We start from the raw sequence: 22,914 nt of genomic DNA on the forward strand, positions 1-22,914 counted from the left end.
AAAGAGTCTCTTTAGCATACAGTGATCGCCTTTGGGTGTTTGGGTGCAAAAATCTTTAAAGAAAGAATTTTGCACCCAAATTTTATACTAGAGTAAAATGTTTCTCACTGATATAGAGTACAGTAATGTAATATTTCTGTAGACGTACACAAATATTCACAAAATATTTGCTTATGTTTTTATCCTTTATTTCCCCTTTTGGTTCTGCCCTGCAAATCATGTATCAAATATCTGTACAATAACAAAAAAAACCATTCAGAACAACTTTCTATACAAGTGCATGAAAACAGTTTAAATACCTGATGATCCATAACATTTTTTTTTATATACATGTTCATTTCATGTCGCATTGTCTCCTGTTGTTTTTCTAACCGGTAAATTCTTCTTCAGTTGGTGTCCATGTGTGACTATTAAGGTTTGTTTTAATGTAAAAGAAAAATATACAAACTTGATGTGATCATAGCCGTAGAATAACATTATAGCTGCCTCAAAAGCAGTGAAAAAGTCTCTGTACTGTGTACACATCATCTTAAATATGTACCATGAATTATTAATATATCAGAGCACCTATTTCCAGACTGTTACGTGTGAGGCTGGATCTCCCTTTAACAGCCTAATGCATTATTAAAGCCTGCAGACTGTTTGGATTTAAAGTGCCATTCAAATGATCCATCTGTCTCCTTTAAAAGAAACACAACAGCACTACATTTTTTATATGATTTTGATGGTTTTACACAGTGAATTATTTAGACTATTAATTATCCAGTAAAATCTTCTTTATAAAAACTGAGGTGGCTTGAGAGACTCAATTGTACTTTTGCATTAAAAGGACACTAATAATAAATTCTAATAATATTGAATAATTTTGTTTAAATCAACAAATTTTTTGTCAAACCCTTTAGAGTTTTTAATTTCAGTTTTCCCTCTCACGTAGATCTCGTGTAAATATTTTCAAGTGAGTGAGTCAAGTTTGTTTCACACGTAGCATGAATCTCAGATGAGTGACGAACTGACTCTGCTGCATTTAAAAAAATAAATAAATAAAAATAGTTCTGCAGCAGAGTCGCATTCTAGACCGAGATAGTCAAAGGTCACATATATTGGTCTGCATAGTGTACATAGTGAAAATACAAAACTCATAAAAACATGCAAAGAATATTTGTTCAAACACATTTACTGTATTACATTTATTTATTTTTACATACTGTATAAACAAATCAATCAAAATAAATTTACAAAAAATATAGAATCTTAAAAAAAAAAAAAAAAAAACAATAGAAAGGAAGGACAAAAAGGTTTCTGCCACCGATTCTGTTCACATTCTCTTCAGGAGTAAATTTACCTAAAACTAAACATTGCTCTAAAAAATTCCCCAATACCTAAAATTCTACAAGTTGCACTGGCTCTTCCATCTGTACGGTATCCTCCTGCTGCTGTGGACTTGTGTCAGCAGTTTCTGCATCCTCGTGATCACCTGAATAAAAAGAGGGACATTTTTATATTACAAAATATTTTTACACTGAAATTAGAAAACTTATAAATTGCTGTGATGAAGTCCTACTCGATGGGATTCGATGTATCTGCACAAGTGTTGTGTGATGTCCGTTGGTTATTGGAGGCAGCCGGGGAACTGCATCTTGGAAGACTTGTTCGTCATCCGACTCCACCAGACTCAGAACGTCTCCACTGTCGTCATCCACTTGCCTGCAGAGGTGAGAATAGTATGACACGGGCGCACACGTGCAGCCAGATCTTTAAAACTGATCTTCGCCAAGTATTTGTTAGACAGTTTTGTTCAGTCCACATTCCAGAGATGGCTTTGACCAAAACCAAAGTCACCATTTTGGAATTTTTGGCCACTAAAAATCCTTTGGAGAAATGTGTTTAATGTGAATGATCATCATAAAGACCACAAGCTAAAATTCTTCAGTTTAGCAAATTAAGTTTTATATGTGCTAGTCCTCCAACTAAACAACTGCAACAATTTAGCTGAAAAACGTGTTTTACGCAGTTCTGCCATGTAAGGTGAAGAGTTTTAAAGAAGCATTTTGTTTTTAAACAAGATTGAGGCGCCAGAAGCGGAGCACACTTTCAATCACAAAACTGGAGTTTGACCCCCTCTGTGCAAGCTAAAATGTGTGGGCAGACATCAGTGACAGCAAAAATCAGTTAGAAGCTCTATGAAATGGAGCAGCTGCAAGTAGAGGTGATTTGCAAAGCAGCTTGTAAAAGCAGCAGCAAGTGTGTGCAGGCTGAGCATGGTATCAAGATATCGTCTACTGCTCAGAGGTGGAATTACTCTTAAGGGTGCTGAAGATGTATAGATGGTAGGATTTACTTTTTGTCCTTTCTCTGAGATCCTTCCATATTTGTAAAAGCACAGATGCTCAGAATTTTAGATTCCTTGTAATCTAACTTAAAAAGAAAATAATGGTAAGATTTTTAATAGATACATCTATGGTGTCAACTTCAAAATCCTACATTGCCTCGTGCTCGAGTTATTACAATTACAAGATTGACCTCTGACCTTGACCTGAGAATGAGGTCACTGAGATTGGAACTTGTCTGAAACTTTTAGTAGATACACCTATGGTATGAACTCGATACTCCTATTTCGCGTCGTTCTCGAGTTATCACATTCATAAAGTTGGGTGTACAAATGACCTGCCCACCTTCCCATCAGGCAGTGTGACCACAACATCCCAACTGCCTTTTACAGCCGAGGGGTAAAAAGAACTCCTAGAAAATAATGGTACTACTTGATGATTGGCTTGCTTTTAAATGGGAAAAAAACAATGCATTTCAAATGCAACACAGATGTGCATAAAGTACTTTAACTCAATCTATATGGACTGTGCAACTAAAGTAAGCATTTAGTATATATGACAAAAGCAAATATGAAATACTCACCCAAAGCCACCTATTGACACAAAAACACAAACACAAAGAATGGCATCAGTATTAGTAGATTTTCATGTTTAATACAGTTCCTATTAATTTAAAATGCAGATACAGCATGTGGATTGTTATTGATCAGAGGCTGACGCTATTATTGATGCAAAATTTATTTATGAAAAGAAAAAAAAAAATTACCCAGGCAAATCCGGTCTCTGCTGTTGTAGACAATTTTGGCTATGATGACAGCTGACCCCATAATCAGTGCTGCTATAAATATGCCGATGACTGCTCCTGTGTACGCGGAAGAGGCTGCTGAAACCAAAAAAGGCAACAGGAGAAGCTTATGAAGTACAAAAAAGGGTGGAGCAGCAGGTTTATCTGGATTCCAGAGGCGGAGTCAACACCTGTAGTGACTAGCATGCTGTTTACACTTCTGCTTAATGTCTATTCGTTATCTCACGCAGACATTGAAAAAAATGCAAAGACATGCAAATGATCTATTCTGTAAAACTACTAATGCCAGGATATTCCTCTTATTCAAAACTCAACTCTTCACAGTGAGCTCCACTTCTAGCTCGCGTAGTCCGAGCGGGTTCTCACTGTGGCAGAAATAGAAGCCTTCGTCCTCTTTAGTGACGTTTACTATGGTCAGCTTGAAGACCGGGCCTTCCAAAGACAGGATGTACTTTGATCCAGATTCAATGTTGTCCAGTTGTAATCCCTTTCTCCATGTGGTAATTGCAGGGGGCTTGGACGTGGTCTCAGTGCATGTGAGTGTTACGTTGCTTGCCTCCAGAGCAGAGACCATTGGTTCGCCTTCAGGGAAGGGAAGCTCTGACAGAGTGAGAGAGGAGGAAAAATAAAAATAAAAATCAGATACTTTATCATTTCAGTCAGATATTTTTTTAAAAAAGTCAAATGTATTTACATTTACAAAACTTGATTTATGTGGGATATAAAGCATATGAGGAATCTTACTTGAAAAGTATTTGCCCCACTCCCAAATTCCTATTTTTTGCACATTTGTCACACTTAAATGTTTCAGATCATCAAACAAGTTTTGATATTCGACAAAGATAACAACTGCACTTTACTTGGGTTAAATAATTTCCAAGCCGACCTGGCCTATGTGGAAAAAGTAATCGCTCCCCAAACCTAACTGTTTCTACTACCCTTGGATGCAAGAACTGTAACTGATTGCATTGCTGTGGAGGAATTCTGGCCCACTCTCCTTTCCAGAATAGTTTTAATTGAGCCACATCGAGCACGAACGGCCTTTTTAAGGTCTTGCCAAAGCATCTCAATCTGATTCAAGTCTAAAAGCCTTCATTTTGCCTTTACTGAACCATTCAGAGATGGACTTGCTGGTGTGTTTCAGATCATTTTCCTGCTGCATAATCACGAGTACGCTTGAACTTCAGTGTACAACCGAAGGCTGGACATTCTTCTTCACAATTTTCTGGTAGCAGAATTCATGCTTCCATTAATTACACCAAGTTGTCTAGCCACTGAAGCACCATCGCACTACCATCAATATGTTTGTCTGCAGGTACGATGTCCTTTATATGAATGCCAGATGTAATGGGACACAACCTTGCAGGAAGTTAACTTTTGTCTCATCAGTCCACAGAATATTTCTTTCTCTTTCTTATTGTTGAATCATGAACACCTCTGCTGAACCTAAGTGAGGCGAGTAAGGCTTGTAGTTCTTTAGATGTTGTTCTGTGTTATTTTGTAACTTCCCGTTGAGTCATCAATGTGTTCTTTGAGTAATTTTGGTATGCCAGCCACTCCTGGGAAAGGTTCACCACTCTTCCAAGTTTTCTCCATTTGCACTTAATAGCTGCAACTGTGGTTCACCGGACTCCCAAAGCCTTAGAAATAGCCCTGTAACCCTTTCCAGACTTTCAATAACTTTGTTTTTCATCTGTTCTTGAGTTTCTTTGGATCATGACATGATGTGTTGCTCTTTAAGATCTTTTAGTCTACTTCACTATGTCAGACAGGCTCTGTTTGGTGATTTAGGTTTGGCAGTAATGAGGAATGGTTGTGTAATGAAATTTAACTCAGCTTTCCAAAAAAAAAATGTGGTTAATCAAAGTTAATTTGTGATTTAACAACTTTTTCACAATAGTCAGGTAGTTTGGATAGCTTTTTAGCTTCATCCTTGAGTTATCACATTCACAAACTTGGGTGTCCACATCACCCAAGTTTTAAGGCCGAGGAGTGAAAGCTGCACTTTGTATTTACCTGGGTTTCTGATCTGAAACATGCAAGTGTGATAAATATGCAAAAAAAGAAGAATAACAATCAAGAGGGGACAAATATTTCTGAGCAGAAAACACCAAGTTGTGGCCAGGAAACATTTCAGCACAACATTAACACTGTAAATTAAAATGAAGACCAAAAACCAGGCCTGACCACACTTAAAAACAATTTCAGCTCTCTAATTAACCCTTACTTTCAAAACTAGCATTTTGTGGTTTACTGAGGTTTGAGCCAAGATCGATAAATAAACACTGGAAATAAGCTGTCTTCTTGCAGAAACCTTACATATACTGTACAGACATGAAAGCTGTTGATCTTCTCGTCTTCTTATCCAACTCTTACCAAGAGAGCAAAAGAGCTTATGATCATACTGATCATATGTTTTCAGTAAAAACAAAAATGCTGCTTTAAAAAAAAAAAAAAAAAAAAGATAAATTAACACAATATGTTTGGGGTTTTTTGGTCTGTTATTAAGACCAAACAGTCCCTTTCTATGAGTCATGCTGGCTGATGAGGACAAAAATACACCAAAATAGCTTGCTACATGGCTAAGCCCAGAAGTGGAATTTTATAGCTTCTTCTTCCCCTCTGGTGACAGTTTTGGTACTGCAATAATATCACTGTGTTGTTTTCATGCAAAAGCTGAAGGTTTGTTTGTATTTTGGATGAATTCCAACTTCAAAATAAATGTGTTTTCAGTATTTTTACACTTTTCCACACCTTTCCTTGTTTTAAAATTTTACTTTTTTACATTTCAAAAACACTAATATCCGCTATTTGATATATCAACCAATCACTCCAGCTCTAAACCTGACATTGTTCATACTTTTTCATGACCTCCAAACTGGTTGGACTATTGCTTTGTTTGTTCAGTAAATATCAATTGCAATTTGTAAATAAATAAGAATATTTTGGAATTTTACTCATTTTGTTTGACAAAATGTCATTTTTGTTCAGTGTTTCTGATTCACAGAAGAAGGCTGATCAGAGAACAGCAACTCACATCCTGTTGCATCAACTCATTGTTTGAATAAGGCATTCATGTGATGATAACCTTTACACAACTGGGTGACTCACTAACTGCCCACATGCCCTGTGTTGTGTTCTCATGAGTACACTGCCAAGTGTTATTCTTGTCAGGGCTGGAAAGCTTAATCGAATAAATATTATGGTACTTCATATGAATATTAAAAACAATACCCAATAATTAGGATTAGTCCCAATCAAGTTACTTTTACATTTATGACGAGCATGGCAATGTTAGCCATATTTCTGGAGTAATGCTAAACATAATCAGTTTTCCTGGGTTGTGACTCTCTCACATTGTGACCAGAAATTTTTGACCTGTTGGCTTCAAGGGAGGGTGCCATCATTCTCTAAGTCAAATAAGCATTGCTCACATAGTTCCTACTCCTGCAGCACATATTTTTCCTCACATACGTCACATGATATCTGATCATGCGGATGGTTTCAGTTTACTGTGACGTTTTTACAGAAACTCTGTCCCTGAAGGAAAAACTGTATGTTAGACAAAAGTGACATTGTGTGTGATATCTTCTAAGACTTTTTTCACACACTCTTATTTTGAAAATATTATTCAACTATAGGTAATGTTCCTGTTAAGAACCATGTAATTTTATAGGGCTGTACCATATAGCTGTTTCATCAGATTTAATTGGACTTTTAAATTGAAAGATCATCTGACAAAATACCCACAATGCACTTTGCATTTTACAATTTTAAAAAACTTGAGACAAAATAATCTGGGTGTAGACCTGCACTAATTTGTTTTTTGTTTTTAATTTGAGGAGTCTGTGGTGGCCAGTGCCATCCACTGGTGTGCTGGGGCAGCAGAGGGTGGTGTACACCAACAGGCTCACACTGATCTGGAAGGCTGGTGACGTTGTGGGTGTGGCGCTTCACTCTGTGGAGTCAGTGTGAGAAAGGAGGATGGTGTTCAAGTTATGGACGAATCCTATGACTAATCAGTGATTACAGACCGATGCCCGAATTATTTTCACTTGTCATCATCTAGTAAATGTTGCACGTGATATTGTTTAACTTTTATTTTGCTTTGAGTGTATATTTTTAAATACTACAGTGTTTATTTATTTTTATTTGTACTTCATGCACTATTCTTTTTCATAGTTTGTTCTTCGTCCAAAGGGAGAGAGTATGTAATTGATTCTATTTGTTTGTTTGTTTGTTAGCATTATAGTGTCCACAGTTTTCAAGCTATCATGTTGAAATTTTGTTGATAGTAGATACCAGTAACAGCTTGAGCTGATTTGATTTTGGTGTAAATTGAGTCAAGGTCACACTTTTTGCGCTCTCTGAGTGGCCTTTTTTTTTTTTATTGTCACAAAGTAACTTCCTCGCTGAGAATAATAAACTATTGTGATTCTGAGTAATCAAATATACTACCTGCACAGAAGCTCAACCATGACATAAATGTGATGTCAGAACTACAAACAGTGATTGACAGCAGCGAGTGTCACTGTGGCTTCTTAAGTCAAAAGTACATTAAAGATTCAGCATTTGCACATCTCAGGATCGTTAAGAGGCTCATTTCCCTACAACAAGCTTACCGAGGGTAAACGAACACGACTTCTCTTTTTCTGGGCCGAGGTGCTGGGGCTGGGCTGTGCAGTTCACGGTCTGCCCGTCTGACAGCGTGGAGCGGCTCATCGTAACATTGAGGCTGTCCGCCACCTGGAATGGTCCCATATCCCAACGTAGGTTTGGGGTGGGATAAACTTCTAACCAAGTGCAGGTGAACTGGACTAGAGAGATGTTCTGTGTCAGTGTCCATTTACACTCAGGGTGTCTGTCTGAGACATCTAATTAGGAGAAAAAGAAATAAAAATAAAAGCATCAGTAATGAGCAGTAGGAATGCACTCCTGAATGTTCAGGAAAGGATATTCAGATCATTTCAGTTCCATTTTATTTACGTGGAGCCAAATCACAATAACAGTCACCTCAAGCTGCTTAAAGCAAAACTCAAATTAAGAGCAAATTTTATTTGAGATTTTTCTGTTAGACCTTTACCTTTAAGTGTTTTTTAATGTTTTATTTACTAAAAATATTTTGTTACATATAACAATATTACATTCATCGCTTAAGAATTCCCTCGCATTGGGTTTGCCTTGTTTTCCTTAACAAAAGCTGCACTTGAGCTTCATGAGCGCCACAAGTTGCTTCCAACTTGTGGAATGTGTTAACCCACAATGTGTTAAGTCCAAAGACATTCAAAGATGTCGGGAATGTTATGCCAGGAATGCTTGGCTTAATCAGGCCTCAAGATCCCCCATAAAGGGTTAATCACAGGTCACTGCGTGGTACGTCTATGCCAGTTAGTGTTCTTTGATGTTCAAATCGTTTTTGAAAAGCTTTGAGGTGTTCGCACAAAGTGTTAGCTTGTATCTGATCTGAAAAGCTGCTTTAGAGACTACAAGCTATTGTTACGTTTCGGTGTTGTCAGTGTGTTGTTTTTGGCGTGACTGTTATGTGTTTCCTGCTTTACTTTGAAAGTCTGTGTTATCTTAGTGTGTTCAGATTACTTTTCCTTGTCTCGTCAGGTCTAATTTGCCCCAGCTGTGTTTCCCTCCTGTGGTCCATTCCCTGATTGCTCCTTCTATGTATTTAAGCCCTGTGTGTCAGTTGGTCATGGTCGTGATCTCCCCCGTGTTGTAAATAGTTTGGTGTTTTGTTGTAAATAAATAGTTTGTTGTAAATAGCTTTGTCGATACTTTCGTTTTGGGATTTTGGTGGTGAGCTTTAGTGGGGGTTTTTTTGTGTGTTTTTTTTTTTCTTTATTTTTACTTTTTTCGTGTTGCACTCCGGTTGCCTAGGCCGGGGTGTAACACTATCAAGTTCTGCACTTCTATCATTCAGTTAACACATTTTTATGTATCGATCATTCGATCATGGGCTCACTTTCGGTCTGCCTGATCCTGTTACGAATTCTGTAAAGTGTTTAGAGTGCCATTGCACATTCAATCTATCCATGATTTTGTACTAAGAGAGCTTAACTTTTCTTAGAATAACAATTTCACTTTTGATACTTCACTCTTATGTCTGGGGTTGATCTAGGGTCAACCGAAACAACAGACAGTGCGCGAGATAGGGAATAGAGAGAGTAGGCAGGGTGGAGTGGGTAAAAACGAGTGTCGGGAGGGGGAATCTGATAGAAGGAGTGAAAGGGAAGATTTACAAGATAATAGTAAGACCCGATGAGATGTATGGTATGGAGATAGTGGCTCTAACAAAAAGAGTGGACGTCGAGCTGGAGTTGGCAGAGTTGTTGAGAGTGACCAGGAGGAACAGGATTAGAAAGGAGTACATCAGACAGCCCAGGTTGAGCAGTTTGGAGACAGCATTAGAGAGGCAAGGCTGAGACAGTTTAGATATCTGCCAAAGAATGAGAACAGATATACTGGATAAAGGATGTTTAAGATGGAGTTGCCAGACAGGAGGATAAGAGGAAGAAAACAGAGGAGATTCATGCAAGTAGTGAAGGAGGACATGCAGAGGGTTGGTGTGACAGAGGAGAATGATAGAGATGGGATAAGATTGGAAGTAGATGCCTAAAGGGAGCAGCTGAATAAAGAAGAAACCCATCTCTGATGCCATATTTTCCACTAATTACTAAATGTTCTGGTGAAACTTAAAGCATCTGAGTGGCCGGTCCTCCCTGAGCCTGCTTCTGCTGGAGGTTTCTTCCTGTCACAAGGGAGTTTTTCCTTCCCACTGTGACCAAAGTGCTTGCTCATAGGTGGTCACATGATTGTTGGGGGTGTCTCTGTATTTTTGTAGGGACATTACCTTAAAATATAAAGCACCTTGAGGCAACTTTTGTTGTGATTTGACACTATAAGTAGGAAGAAGAGGGAAAGCTGTTTGAGTTTAGTTATCCTGTGTAACCTTGATATAAAGCAAAGCAATCATTTATTATGATTTCATTAATGAAAATTTCTTCTTTCAAACACAGCATAAAAACCTGTAAACATTTGCATACTGTTGAGAAAAGACTGAAATAATTTGCTTAAATGGATGTATATTAGTTTACCTCTGTCTGTGCTGTCAACACATTTACATAACAATTGTGCTCAAACAAATTTTAAGAAAACACTGGAACTGTAAAACAAAGTGTTACCTGACATATAAAACAGGCCTATTATTTCCAAACATTCAGTAAAAATGGATTTGATTTTTCCGTGTTGAAAAGCGAGCTACAGGAAGTCAGCGAAAACAGGGAACAAGCTGCGTGCAAACATTTCAGGAAGTCAATTCAATGTATTGTTATCGCAGTGACTCAATAAACCGCCACAGCCTCCTTACCCTGCACATAATATAGTATTTTTTTTCCTCGTAACAGAAGCCACATAGATAAAATCATTCCACAGTTACACCACGATTAATCATGACATTCACAGTGTTTGAGTGTAATATTTTCAGTGAGGCCTGGATAGCATGTTTTGACCTTTCCTGGCATTCATTTTCCCTCATCTCAGCTGCTGGTGGGTACTGACTCAGCTTTTTTTCAGCCCATCAAAACATCTCTCAGTATGCATTTTTTGTTCCCTCCACAGCCTTGCTTGCCCTCTATCATATTCTCTCTTGTAGTACAGCAAGAGGTTAAGAGGGAAAAAGTAGTCCCCACGCCACTCTGAACTGGACTGGATTATCTTTTAATGCTTAGCTAGCAGTTTTACTAATAAAACTGTGAATAACTAAATATTTTATTCAGCTTTTCTGTCCAGGAATGTCTCCGTGCAAACATTTCAACATGTCTACAGTTTTGTAGCTTACTGACTAACATTCATTATAAACCTAAAACACTGTACTAAGTTTCTTTTTGTGGATTTGACCTCAAGTTGTACTTGAAGAGCCATTTAGTTTTTTTTTTTTATTCCCACTGAGTGAATTATAAACAAAAATGTATCTAAAACACATATTAAAAATTTAAATTATGAAATGTTTTCTGCTTTTAAGCAATATAACCCATTAATGTATAAATAAATAAAAAAACAAACAAAAAAAAAAAAAACAGGTTTTGGTGAAGCTTACAGCACCCAGGAGTGTTTCAGCTCCACTCTCTGGCTAAATTGTCACATGCAATCTTCAAGATTTTCCTTTTGTTTCCTCTGCTAAATAATGACACCACTTTATAGGTAGGCATGCTAAAGTGAAGGATGTGTTTTTTAAATGAAAGGGGAGAATGCATAAACAGTGGGTGTGTTTATATGAAAATTATCACATTAATATCAGTACTAAAACTCAGGCCTGCATGTCAACAAACTTAAAGTTATACAGTATTCAGCCCTGCTGCAGTCTTTGCCATTAAACCAAAGCTCAGTCTTTGATTCAAACATACATAAACATACATAAAATCCCACTTTACACTGTCAAGCTTACAGTCACAGCAGATTATCCTGTTTGTGATACTTACAGTACACTAGCAGCTCCGTGCAACTGATTACTGTCACATTTGAAACAGGGTTGTGGGCCATGCAGCTGTAAACTCCTTGAGCGCTGGGCTGAATGTTTTGTATGGTGAATTCCAGGGACGATCCAGAGCCTGAAACCAGCGAGTCGTTGCTTGACGAGTCACCGCTGAAGGCCCAGGTCAGGTGCTGAGACGGGTAGGAGGAGCCGGAGCACCTTAAAGTAACGGATGAACCCCGATCTGTGTAAAGGGTCCCATTGGACAGTGCAGTGGCAGGACTGATGGATGTAGACACATTTTCTGGTCCACCTGAGAGAAATGCATACAGTGCATTAAAACTTAGTATAACCTCACTCAGAGTAACTTCTAAATTTATGAGATCAGTAAATACTGTAAGCAACTTTAAAGATATGTTTGTAGAGGAAAATATAACAAGTGTCATTATGAACCAATAAAAGCAGGAAAAACGTATTCAGTGGATCTGTCTGTCTTATTATACAATGTGTTCTGAGGTTGTCTTTGGCATATAAAACAAAAATACTCAAGCTAATTTCAGATTTTGATCCGAGCCATTCTGCAGCACATTTACTTTGATGTTTCAGTTTAATGTCCCGCTGTAGAAAGGTGCAGACACCTTGAAATTATCCTGCAAGATTCCTTGATAAACACATTTTGCCCGCCAAAACTATTCAGGAGAGAAGCAGCAAAAACAGCAACCAATCACACTTCACCCTTTGGATGATGTTTTCATGCTGGTGCCCAAGACACACAAAGTGGATGTTATTTCTGAATAATTGAGCTTCACTTTGTTCACAAAACATTTTCCTGGCAGAAGAGTGGAGTGTCAAGGTTCTCTTTAGCAAACTTGTCCTGCAGTGGTTTCATTTGGTATTAGAAAGAAAACCTACCCTTATTTTCAATTTTAGCCTAGAGCAGTACCGTTTAAATATGGATTTTAGGTTTGCAATCAATTATGAAAACCAGAAAATCAAGATAAAACAATGACTGTTACAGTCTGTTTCACAGAGAATCTCTTGTACTTTGTGTTACACCTCCACCACACCCCTTGTCTTTAACATTTGTACACACCCATTCCTTAAAGTCCAAACTTACTCCTCATAAGGCTGTGAAAGGAGTGTTTTCTCAGACAGATATGGAAAACCAAACAACTCAACAAGTAATCATATTAAATAAACTACATTTGCCAAACTCAGCATGATGACGATTCTCTTCCATAATCAAGTAGCCTGATGTCCAACCATGATTCTATCTAGTAAGCTTCAGAGCACAGATGTTAACTGGCTCCCATTACTACTTAACACTTCAGCTGTTACTCTCTTTTCTGAATGATGTCACACTCTTGAAATTTCTAATATATCGACGCGTGATCACAGAACCATCAAATGTTTTGTTGCCAATAGCCAACAGTGTCAAAAGAAACCTGAGAAAAACTAATTGCTAATTAACTGCGAATCAAACGCTGACCTGCCAGAAACCAATCATCCACCACTGCTGTCCATAACAGCAACCAGTGTTGGTCAAGTTACTTGAAAAAAGTAATCAGTAACTAATGACTGATTACTTCCCGAAAAAAGTAATCCTGTTACTTTACTGATTACTTATTTTCAGAAGTAATTAGTTACTTAGTTACTTTTTAAAACATGATTTATCCCGGAATAGAGATAGATCTTTCAGCCCAATTCTACTTTTTCTGCATAATCCATCATATAAAATGTAATCAAATGAAAAAGTCTCTTTTTAAAACTTTTATTAGTTTTAATCTTTTAACTTCTGTGTTTTACGTGCATCTATTTGAAAGGTGAGTGTAAACACAAAAAACTATTTTATTTTATATGCTGGAATATGCAGAAAATAGGTTTAAATGTTAAACAAATTTCTTCCAGTCAGAGAATGTTGCATATAATTTAATATTTGCCTCATGCGTGAAGTTAAAAGATTAAAGCTAATAAAACTAGTTTCAAAAAGAGACTTTTTCATTTGATTACATTTTATATGATGGATTATGCAGAAAAAATAGAATTGGGCTGAAAGATCTATCGCTTTATTACCTACTCAGGTTGTAAATCATTTTTTTAAAAAGTAACTAAGTAACTAATTACTTTTGAAAATACTTTTTGGGGAAGTAATCAGTAATTAGTTACTGATTGCTTTTTTCAAGTAACTTGACCAACACTGGTCATGAGACACTCTCGCAAAAAAAAAAAAAAAAAAAAAAGAAGAAAATCACGGTTTTAGTAACGGAGTAACGCAGCGTGCTTACGGGAAAGTAACAGTAATCTAATTACCTTTTTTGTAATAGTAATCCCTTACTTTACTCGTTACTCAAAAATGTAATTGGATTATAGTAACGCATTACTTGTAACTGCCCATCTCTGACTGCAACCTACATATACCCAGAAGTACAAGGTATTCAGTGTATTCAGGACCAAGAAATATCCCAAGACAGATTTTTGAGCTTTTTGTGGACCAATGAGATGGTGTGTGACTCTTGATGGACTAGATGAGCGAGCCACAGCTGGACCAGTAAACAGCTCCACTTTGAATCAGGCACCAGGAACCTGCAGGTAGGGTACTGGTGTAGGCTGATGTTTTAAAGGTGAGCTAGTTGGATCTTTTTTTTTTTTGGATGAAAATGGACTTGAAATGAGCACCCTACTGACAGTTTTCAGAATCTTTCTTCAAGCAGCGATAGAGGAAAAAGTCTGCATTTTTCAAGAATGTCGTGGGCGACCGTGGCTCAGGGGGGTTGGGAAGCGTATCTGTAACCGGAAGGTTGCCGGTTCGATCCCCGGGCTCTCTGTCCTGGTCGTTGTGTCCTTGGGCAAGACACTTTACCCTACCGCCTACTGGTGTTGGCCAGAGGGGCCGATGGCGCAATATGGCAGCCTCGCTTCTGTCAGTCTGCCCCAGGGCAGCTGTGGCTACAACTGTAGCTGCCTCCACCAGTGTGTGAATGCGAGAGTGAATGAATAGTGGCATTGTAAAGCGCTTTGGGTGCCTTGAAAAGCGCTATATAAATCCAATCCATCATTATTGTTATTATTAAGAAGACTGATCAGGTATTGCAGTACTCCACTGAGTGGTTAGCTGACCTTAAAGATCAAAGAACGATGACCATAGCCGCCTTCTCAAAGTGTAGCTATAAGCGCTTTACAAATAGACCCATCCATCTTCTTAACCTCAAATTCAGGGTCACAGGGCCGTGGGAAACAGTCTCATTTGTCGCTGTCCATAAGGCCAGGTACACCCCTGACACGTCAGCAGTACATGACAGGGCAAACACATGAAGACACACTTACATTCATGTTCACTTACATTCACACCTATGGCTAATTTAGACACACTAAATAAACAGTATGTATGTCTTTGGACTGTGGAAGGAAGCTAGAATATTCTGAGAGAAGCATGCAGCAAAGTGAAGGCCTGGCAAACTCCACATAGCACATTTAGACCCATCTACAAAAGTCAGCCGCTGTCGAGAACTGGCCCACATGTTATGTAGATGAACCAGTTTGCATTTGCTAGAAATGTTCCAAGAATTCAGGCAAGCAACACCTACATTACCTCACCGTGAAGAGCTCATTGTTCAAAATGTGCGCATACACTTACTTGTTACTTGAAGCAGCACACGTGCCAGGAAGGAGCTGTTGTCAGATAGTGTGGAGTTGCACAGGTAAATCCCCTCATCTCCAGGCATCGTCGCGCTGATGTTCAAACTCCCATCAGGGTTCACGATGAGGCGCCGAGTGGGATCTCCGCCTGTAACGATTTCCCGTCCATTTTTGGTCCATGTCGTTACCACGGGTGTTACTTTACCTGCCGAGTAACACGGAAGTACAACGATGTCACCCGGTGAAGCTGACAGGGCCGTTTCGCTTGAGACATTACCCGAAACTTCCGCTGTAACGAGATCAGCTGAAAGGAAAAGAAAAAAAAAAAGATTGAAGCGGGGTTTTTACACTCACCTGTGTTTTCCGAGTCGATCCGAACTCACCTGTTGCAGAAATATACAACTGCAGAAGCGCTAACGTTGCTACTACCTTCATGATAACTTTCCTACATTGCCTTCAGAAATGAGTGAACAGTTGCGACTTCTAGGTCAAACCTGTCTGACTAGTCCACCTGCGGGAGCACCTCGGTGATACGCAGCAACACACCGGGCACCGGTCTGCCCATTACACACCACAGCACACGGAACCCAGTGTCGGCAGATGGCAGCGGTCTGACATGATCCGACTTCTGTCCTTCTCTTAGGCTTCACCAAGATTTGGTAGAGGTGCTCTGTTTACATGAGCATGCCAAGCCGGAAACTTTACCAGGACAGAAACCACACCCTGACCTCACCTTCTTAAAGGTGCAGTAACACCACAGCCATTTGTTTTACTTTTCTTTTTTCTTATCGCAGGTAATAAATTAGCTCATTTTCTTGCCTTTTTTAAAGGTAGTAAAAGAGATTGTAGTCAGAAAAGATGGATGTCAGGCTGTCATTGTAACAAACGGACATTATAAATAGGGCTAAGATAATACTAAAAACATAGATATCACTGATAGATATCATAGATATCAGTTGTCAACCGTTTATTTGGTTAAAATTCTGTATTTTTAGGAAACAATGTATCTATTTCTACTTCTTTCTCTTAAAAATTCAGTTTTCAGTTGTTTTTATAATCTTATTAGGTAATTACTATTTTAAAAATACATCTGTTTTCATGAAATGTTTTTCATAAGCCAAGCCTTTGCATTTATGATGGCCTTTGATTTCATTTCCATTCAGTTCCCCGAGTAACTCCACGAGCAACCAAAATGATGCCTCAAACTCCACAAATACACAACAAAGTATGCTTCTCTCTGCATGAATCATCTGAAGGGGGCGAGCTGCCAATGTTGTGCCTTTTTCCAATATTAATAATATTAATAATATAGGGCAGAGCTCATTCTCCTAATGACTTTATGGATAAGCAAAATTTGTTGGATTCGTGAAAACACTACACAGCCTTATTGTATATTGTAACTACTTTATGTGATTACAGTCCCAGATTTTTTATTCTAGGCAGATTGTGGTTCTCAGTAGGACTACTATCTGGTGCAGCTGTAATGTCACACAGACTAAAATAACAACCTAATTACAATCATGAGCTTGCATAAGGATACTAAAAAAAGTTTGGCCTGCAGGAATAGGAGTATTGCCTGTGAAGAAAGGGAGAGAGAGCTTTCACGGGAGTCTTACACCTCACAAATCAACACAGCCTAAGCTACAACCATACTCTAACCTAATTTAAAATTGTCTGGAGTCAGAAGGCTAAGCATTTAACATATGCTTACTCATTGTTTCAGTGTGTTTCATTTTCATTTTTTTCTTTTCATTTATTAAACTCATTTGATCTGAAATGCACTTTCCTACCCTTTACAAATACTAGGACTGGACTGTCAGACTGTCGTTAAAGTCAATGCATGCTCTGTTTTTTTGTCATTATCTGCAGACTGCTAAAATTTTAAGGAGGGCTGACTGTAGGATGTGCTTATTCCTGAAAAGACAAAAAAAAACCCCAAAAAACCCCCCACAACAACAACAACAACAACAACATACCAAAAACAAAACATACCCTCCTACCACTACCCATAACTTTAATAATAATAATAATAATAATAATAATAATAATAATTTCTTTCTTTTGCTCAAGTGTCTTGAGAAAACGTTAACGCCCATTGTTTAAAACAGTGTATAATGTCAACGTTTTAAAGATGGAAAAGTCTGGAAACATTAAGTTTGTTAATGGAGCACGTAAGGTGGAGAAGGGAGGAGCTCAGGACGGGTGATGTGATTGACGGAAACTTTAGCAAATCACAATCCACAAAAGAGTAACGGGGACTGCGCCCTCTGGCGGCGTTTCCTGTAGGTTTTTGTTTGTGCCCTTCAAATTGGAATCAGATTACTGGGAAAACCATGATTCATCATGAAGAGCCAAATATAGAAAATAATAATAATATGTTAATTCACGCCTCAAATAAGGGCCATATGCTGGAGAAATGCCGGCATTGAGCACCATATATTTATCAATAGTATGTGCAAATGGGCAACATTTTTCATAATATTAAAGTACCAATACCAGGAGCTAATAGAAAAGGATGATTGACAAAAGAGTACAGTAATTATAGTAATTATAGTTTTTGAAATTTATGTTTGTTAAGGGTTATTTCAAATTTTTAAAAACGGAATATTTTTCTTTTTGAACTGTTTAAGTGTTTTTTTTTTTTTAATTCTAACTCTTAAACACGCGGAGTCGTTCCATGTCGCACATCTTCTGCTGGTCCATGAATGCAGCACCGTTGGCAGTTCTCGTACATCTGCAAGTAGCGTTTCAGTTTGAATCGTCTGCAAAGCAAACGCCTCAAAATGCCTGTAGATTTGAGCCAGTGGACCGGGTCTCTTGCCCTGCAGGAGGTCGAGGAAAAGCCTGCAAAGCCCCTGACTGTAAAATACGGATCTGTGGAAATAGATGAGCTGGGAAAAGTGCTTACTCCAACACAGGTTTGTCAGCTAACCACTGTCTGTTAGCAAGTGTAGCTACTAGCGTCGCTTCTTGGTGATGCGTTTAAATGCTGTTTAAAGTACTGTACTGCATTTCTCTAAACTAACACTGCATTATAAATGATTACGTGGGATTGGTAAGATTAGTAAGTATTGTAACCGTCTACCACAAATTAATTGGGTTACATAATGCTCCCTGGTAGTATGCCCTTAGTCGATGGCTTTTAGCGCCCCCAAACGGCCTCAAACTCCGGCATAAAAGTGAAAGTTGACGCACTTTTGTCCGCGTGTTGCTGCAGGTGCAGAATCGACCCACTTGCATCGAATGGGAAGGATGTGACTCCAGTAAACTGTACACTTTGGCCTTGACCGACCCTGACGCTCCCAGCAGGAAGAACCCCAAATTCAGGTGAAATTGGGAGGCCACTGAAGTGGGCCTAGGCTTTTCATTTGTGCCGCTTACATTTGACTCTTGATCATGTTCAAAAACACAGTTTCATAGCTACATTTTTTTTTTTTGCACGAGGGTAATGACAGCTCGAACAGTTTCTGTACAGTTCAGATTTTCAATATCAAACTGATTATCTTTTCTTTCACTAAAGGGAGTGGCACCACTTTCTGGTAGTCAACATGAAAGGAAACGATGTGTCCTCTGGCTGCGTCAAGTCTGACTATGTGGGCTCTGGTCCTCCTAATGGCACAGGTAAGAATGAATGAATGAAGTTTTACTCTAATGAACCTTTGGACAGTGCTGGGAGAATCAAAGTTTCCCAGGTGGCAACTGCCACAAAAACGTCCATTAATATTCAATCTGACTCGCTCTTAAATTTTAGCAGAAGGCTCATAGCTGTGGTGCATGTGTGAAATTAGATTTCAAAACACCAATGATGCCCTGATGCACATGCACTGTGATAACAGAAATGACACAAATGGAAATTAATAAATAAGTAAACGGAACACATGAACAAGTGGAGTCTATAGGTAATTTGTAGAGCTCGTCTTGTATAAGCAAAATGTGTTTGGCACAATTTTGCATACAGATCACAATTCTTACTGGTAAAAGCTGCCAGGCAGGAGAGGGCACAAAGTTAATGTTCTCTTGTGTGAAATGTGGGGAAAAGGTTTAGACATGCAATTTTCTTTTCATGGTATCTGCTGCTCACACTCTTTGGAGTTTAAAATAAACTATTTTTTTCTTTCTTAGTGTGTAATTCAACATTTAAAATCCTGTGTGCTTGTCCAACTCAGGTCTCCATAGGTATGTGTGGCTGGTGTATGAGCAGTCAGGCACCCTGTCCTGCAGCGAGCCTGACCTCACCAACCGCTGCGGAGACAACCGCGGCAAATTCAAGATCCAGAGCTTCAGGGAGAAATACAGCCTGGGAGCACCAGTGGCAGGAACTTGCTACCAGGCTGAGTGGGATGACTATGTCCCTAAACTGTACGAGCAGCTGTCTGGAAAATAAAAACCCCCAAAAAGGACTCAACAGAATCACCCCAGCAGCATTATTAAAAACTATTATTTTCCCACTGTTGCCTACTCATGCTGTGAAAAAAAAAATAAACAACTCCTTGGCATAAACCTGACCTGTACTCAGCTGCAATAAATCTGATGGACAAAAAATGGTTGTGTTCCTTGGAGAAATGTTTTCTGTGAGATCTAGAACACCTTGCTGTCTGTCAGTCAGCAAGATTATGCCAAAACTACCAGGACAAATTTCAGAGGAAGCTCTCAAATCTTTACAGCTGATTTAAGGAGCCATTTTTTTTTTTTAGCTGAAGGGGCAGCAGAGGGCGCCACCAAGAAAAGGAATGAATTGATAAAATCATTCCTACTTCTAACCAAAAAAAATAAAGACCTTTAGATTTTGAAAATACAATGTTGATATTTCTAAGCTGAAATAAAATATTTTGACCATGCCCACAAAATGCCTCTACTAATAATTTGGTTTGTGCCAGGAATGTAAGGCTTGGGTAAAGGATGCATTTCTGTTCGAACATTTTTTTAAATGTAAATGCAATAAATCATTTTAGGAATTTTCCTTTGAGACCTAAAGTGTTCTATAAAAGTTTCATTTTGAGAGTTTAACTATATTTAGTAATTTATTTACAGCGAGGAGAAAGTGATTACCATGAATTTTGAAAAAAAAACAAAAACAAAAAAAGATCACCAGGCTTTTAGTGACCTTTGTCCATGTAAACAACTACAGTAGTAGTTCCCGCTGGACCATGCAGATGAAGCTTAAGGTAGAATATTAAAGTTGTAGACATGGTTGGTTTAATTCAGCCCAACTTGGTTTTTTAAGGCCTGAGATTTGAGTTCAGATCTTCAGTGCACTTCTCAGGTAAAACGCCAAACGTCCAGGTGGTTGCAAAATTAAACAATATGATTAAACTGAGTTTCTTCCACATCTAATCTTTTTTCCATGCTTTTTCACAGTAAATTCCCAGACCATACCTTAGACATGTAAAACACCTTTTCAGTTTGTGTGATGAGCACTTTATTTACAAATATAATTAAAAGCTCTGACAGATTCATGCCTTTATTTTAACCTGGAAAAAAAAATTAAAGTGCATGCAATAATAAAGCATCATACTGGTCTGGTTTATAAGAAACTACACAGCTCTAGAGTTGTGTAAAGCAAGAAGTGGGGGGGAAAATGAACTGAAAAATCCATTGATAGATACCTGGATTTGGAATACTATCTGAAGAGAGGGGGAGGGGGGAAAAAGCGCTTTTAAAAATTATTTTTCTGATTTAAGTGACAGTTAAAATACAATACGAAAATAAGTAAAAGCTCTCCATAAATCCTTCTATACACAAAGTACAAGTCCCCCTGCCCTCCCCATGAAGCCCTTTGTGCTAGCTGGGAGTTCACATCTCACGTGTATTATATTTCACATTGGCTGCCAGTGCAGAGAAATCAGTACAATACACATGTTGAGTACCACGATTCACCCACCCTGCAGTAATCACATGAAGGAATCACATATACTATAAGTGTACCTGTATGCACATTGTGAGTTTTTCGTCAAAGTATCAAATTATTTAAATTGGTCCTAAAAATGTCTGCGTGAATAAATACCAAAGAAGCAGCCCAGACGAACAGCTGCGGAAGGATCGGTTTGATTTTTCGCTTTGAGAGATTTTTTTTTTGCGCTGCTCGAGACCAAAAAACAAAGTAACAAATATATTTATCGCCTCTGAAAAAGCATGGTTTTGAAGCGATTTTTGCTCATCCTACGACCTTCAATTTTGTCTCCCTCCTTTTTCTCAATTTCCACTTTTAGTCACACCAAAAGTGTCATCATTGCACAAGAAACAAGAAACACTGTGACTATGTTATTCTTACAAAAACATGACAACCACAGGAAGTTATCCAGCATATTTTTTTGTCATCTTGTGACACCACAGAGGCAAGGAGGGGGAGGGAGTATAGGTTGGTTTGTCAGGGAAGGGTGGGGGGACACTCAAACCTGCCATCGACCCTGACTGACTGGCCCAGAGAACACACCAGAGCTGATCTCGAAGCAGTTTCTTTCTTTCTTTTTTTTCTCTTTTCATTTTTTAAAGTGTGTTTGAGGAAGGGCATCAGCAGCTGTGAACACCTGCACTGTCAGGTCAGGTCAAAGGAGAGGTGGGGTGTTCTGAGACAGACGGTTGCCCCAGGGGGACTACATGAAGATGGCGGCGGCAGAAACAACGGCCCCTCATCTGTAGTCGTCCTTGGGAAAGTCCAAGGTGCCCAGGTTGTTGAAGCCCAGACGCATGCTTTCCATGTCAAAAGTGTCGATCTCCCGCTCCTGGCGTTCCAGCAGGTGTTTGATGCGGTCGGTTCGCTCCTTCTGAAGGGAAACCAGCTCCTCTTCAATCTGCAGGTGACATGGGAACAAGAAATATTCAAAGTTAAATGTAGTTTACTCATTTCTAAGATACATTTGTCTGTTCTTGATGATCATTAGGTTTTGATTTTCCCTCCAGTTTAAATATTAAAAACTTTTTTGTAAGCCTGAAACAGATATAAAGCATCTTCAACACTGCACTTAAAAAAAAACAACAAAAAACAAAAACAAATACAACTTTGAATGTTCAGTGCTTTAGAAAATAATAGAGGGCAATGTGGGATGGCCGTGGCTGAGGAGGTAGATAGGGTCAACTACTAATCAGAAGGTTGATGGGTTCAATCCAACCCACATATCAGCAAGTGTCCTTGGGCAAAATGCTCGACTGATACTCCAAACAGCGTATCAGGTGCCCGATGCATCCATCAGTGTGAGAGTTGAAGCGATATATGACACATTGCATGGATGTGTGTGACTGAGGGGGTAATGCTTGTAGTAAAAATCTCTTTGAGTGCTTAATTTACCAATATATACAATTAAAATATAAATATAATAAACATACTCCAGTGATTATTTTCAGGCAAGGAAAAACCTAAACTGGGTGACACTATAAAACGTGACCTATGCACCTTAGTTATTCATTAAAAAAATCAGTTTTTCTTTAAGTATAGTGTATTTGAGTTTTGTCATAGCTCGACTTGTAAAAGCAGAAATGGCGTGGAAGCATTAATGACATCAATAATGCCTGTTCGCAGAGCTGAGAATAGTTTTCTGGTGATGTAATGCAGGACCTCTGAGTAACTGGTGAAACCAGTTAATTTATGCAAGAAAAGCAGAGATTTGCAACAATATTTTTCAACATTATTCTTGGGTTATTTTTTATTGTTAGATTGTTCACTACTCGGT

At 38.5% G+C, this 22,914-nt stretch overlaps 3 protein-coding genes across 11 annotated transcripts in view; 1 reads left to right on the top strand and 2 right to left on the bottom strand.

Annotated features, from left to right (window-relative positions):
• Positions 1 to 1,172: 1,172 nt before the first annotated feature.
• On the bottom strand, positions 1,173 to 15,958 carry vsig10 (V-set and immunoglobulin domain containing 10). 2 transcript variants are annotated; one of them, XM_026188161.2, is made up of 9 exons: positions 15,631 to 15,958; positions 15,246 to 15,551; positions 11,619 to 11,924; positions 7,755 to 8,006; positions 3,448 to 3,732; positions 3,094 to 3,210; positions 2,911 to 2,920; positions 1,562 to 1,704; positions 1,173 to 1,474 (listed from the first exon to the last, which is right to left on the bottom strand). In XM_026188161.2, exons 1-9 carry the CDS (start codon positions 15,680 to 15,682, stop codon positions 1,380 to 1,382), a joined length of 1,566 nt encoding a protein of 521 aa, XP_026043946.2. In that variant the 5' UTR covers positions 15,683 to 15,958; the 3' UTR covers positions 1,173 to 1,379. The 2 variants fall into 2 exon arrangements, with proteins under 2 accessions (XP_026043946.2, XP_026043947.2); XM_026188162.2 differs by lacking the exons at positions 1,173 to 1,474; positions 1,562 to 1,704 and having other exon boundaries at positions 2,772 to 2,920; positions 3,094 to 3,207.
• Positions 15,959 to 17,529: 1,571 nt separating this feature from the next.
• Positions 17,530 to 20,094, top strand: pebp1 (phosphatidylethanolamine binding protein 1). The gene is made up of 4 exons (XM_026188229.2): positions 17,530 to 18,165; positions 18,465 to 18,574; positions 18,768 to 18,868; positions 19,414 to 20,094. The coding sequence occupies exons 1-4, from the start codon at positions 18,031 to 18,033 to the stop codon at positions 19,629 to 19,631; spliced, it is 564 nt and encodes a 187-aa protein (XP_026044014.1). The 5' UTR covers positions 17,530 to 18,030; the 3' UTR covers positions 19,632 to 20,094.
• Positions 20,095 to 20,649: 555 nt separating this feature from the next.
• taok3a (TAO kinase 3a) overlaps positions 20,650 to 22,914 on the bottom strand; it is a 64,549-nt gene continuing 62,284 nt past the window's right edge. For all 8 annotated transcript variants that reach the window (XM_026188222.2, XM_080309415.1, XM_026188223.2 and 5 more), the window contains one exon: positions 20,650 to 22,038. In XM_026188222.2, the coding sequence (XP_026044007.1) occupies positions 21,877 to 22,038 (162 nt within the window). In that variant the 3' untranslated portion in view covers positions 20,650 to 21,876. The remainder of the gene's footprint in view (positions 22,039 to 22,914) is intronic.

This window comes from Astatotilapia calliptera, chromosome 12, assembly GCF_964374335.1.
Source record: "Astatotilapia calliptera chromosome 12, fAstCal68.1, whole genome shotgun sequence".
NCBI classification, from domain to species: domain Eukaryota; kingdom Metazoa; phylum Chordata; class Actinopteri; order Cichliformes; family Cichlidae; genus Astatotilapia; species Astatotilapia calliptera.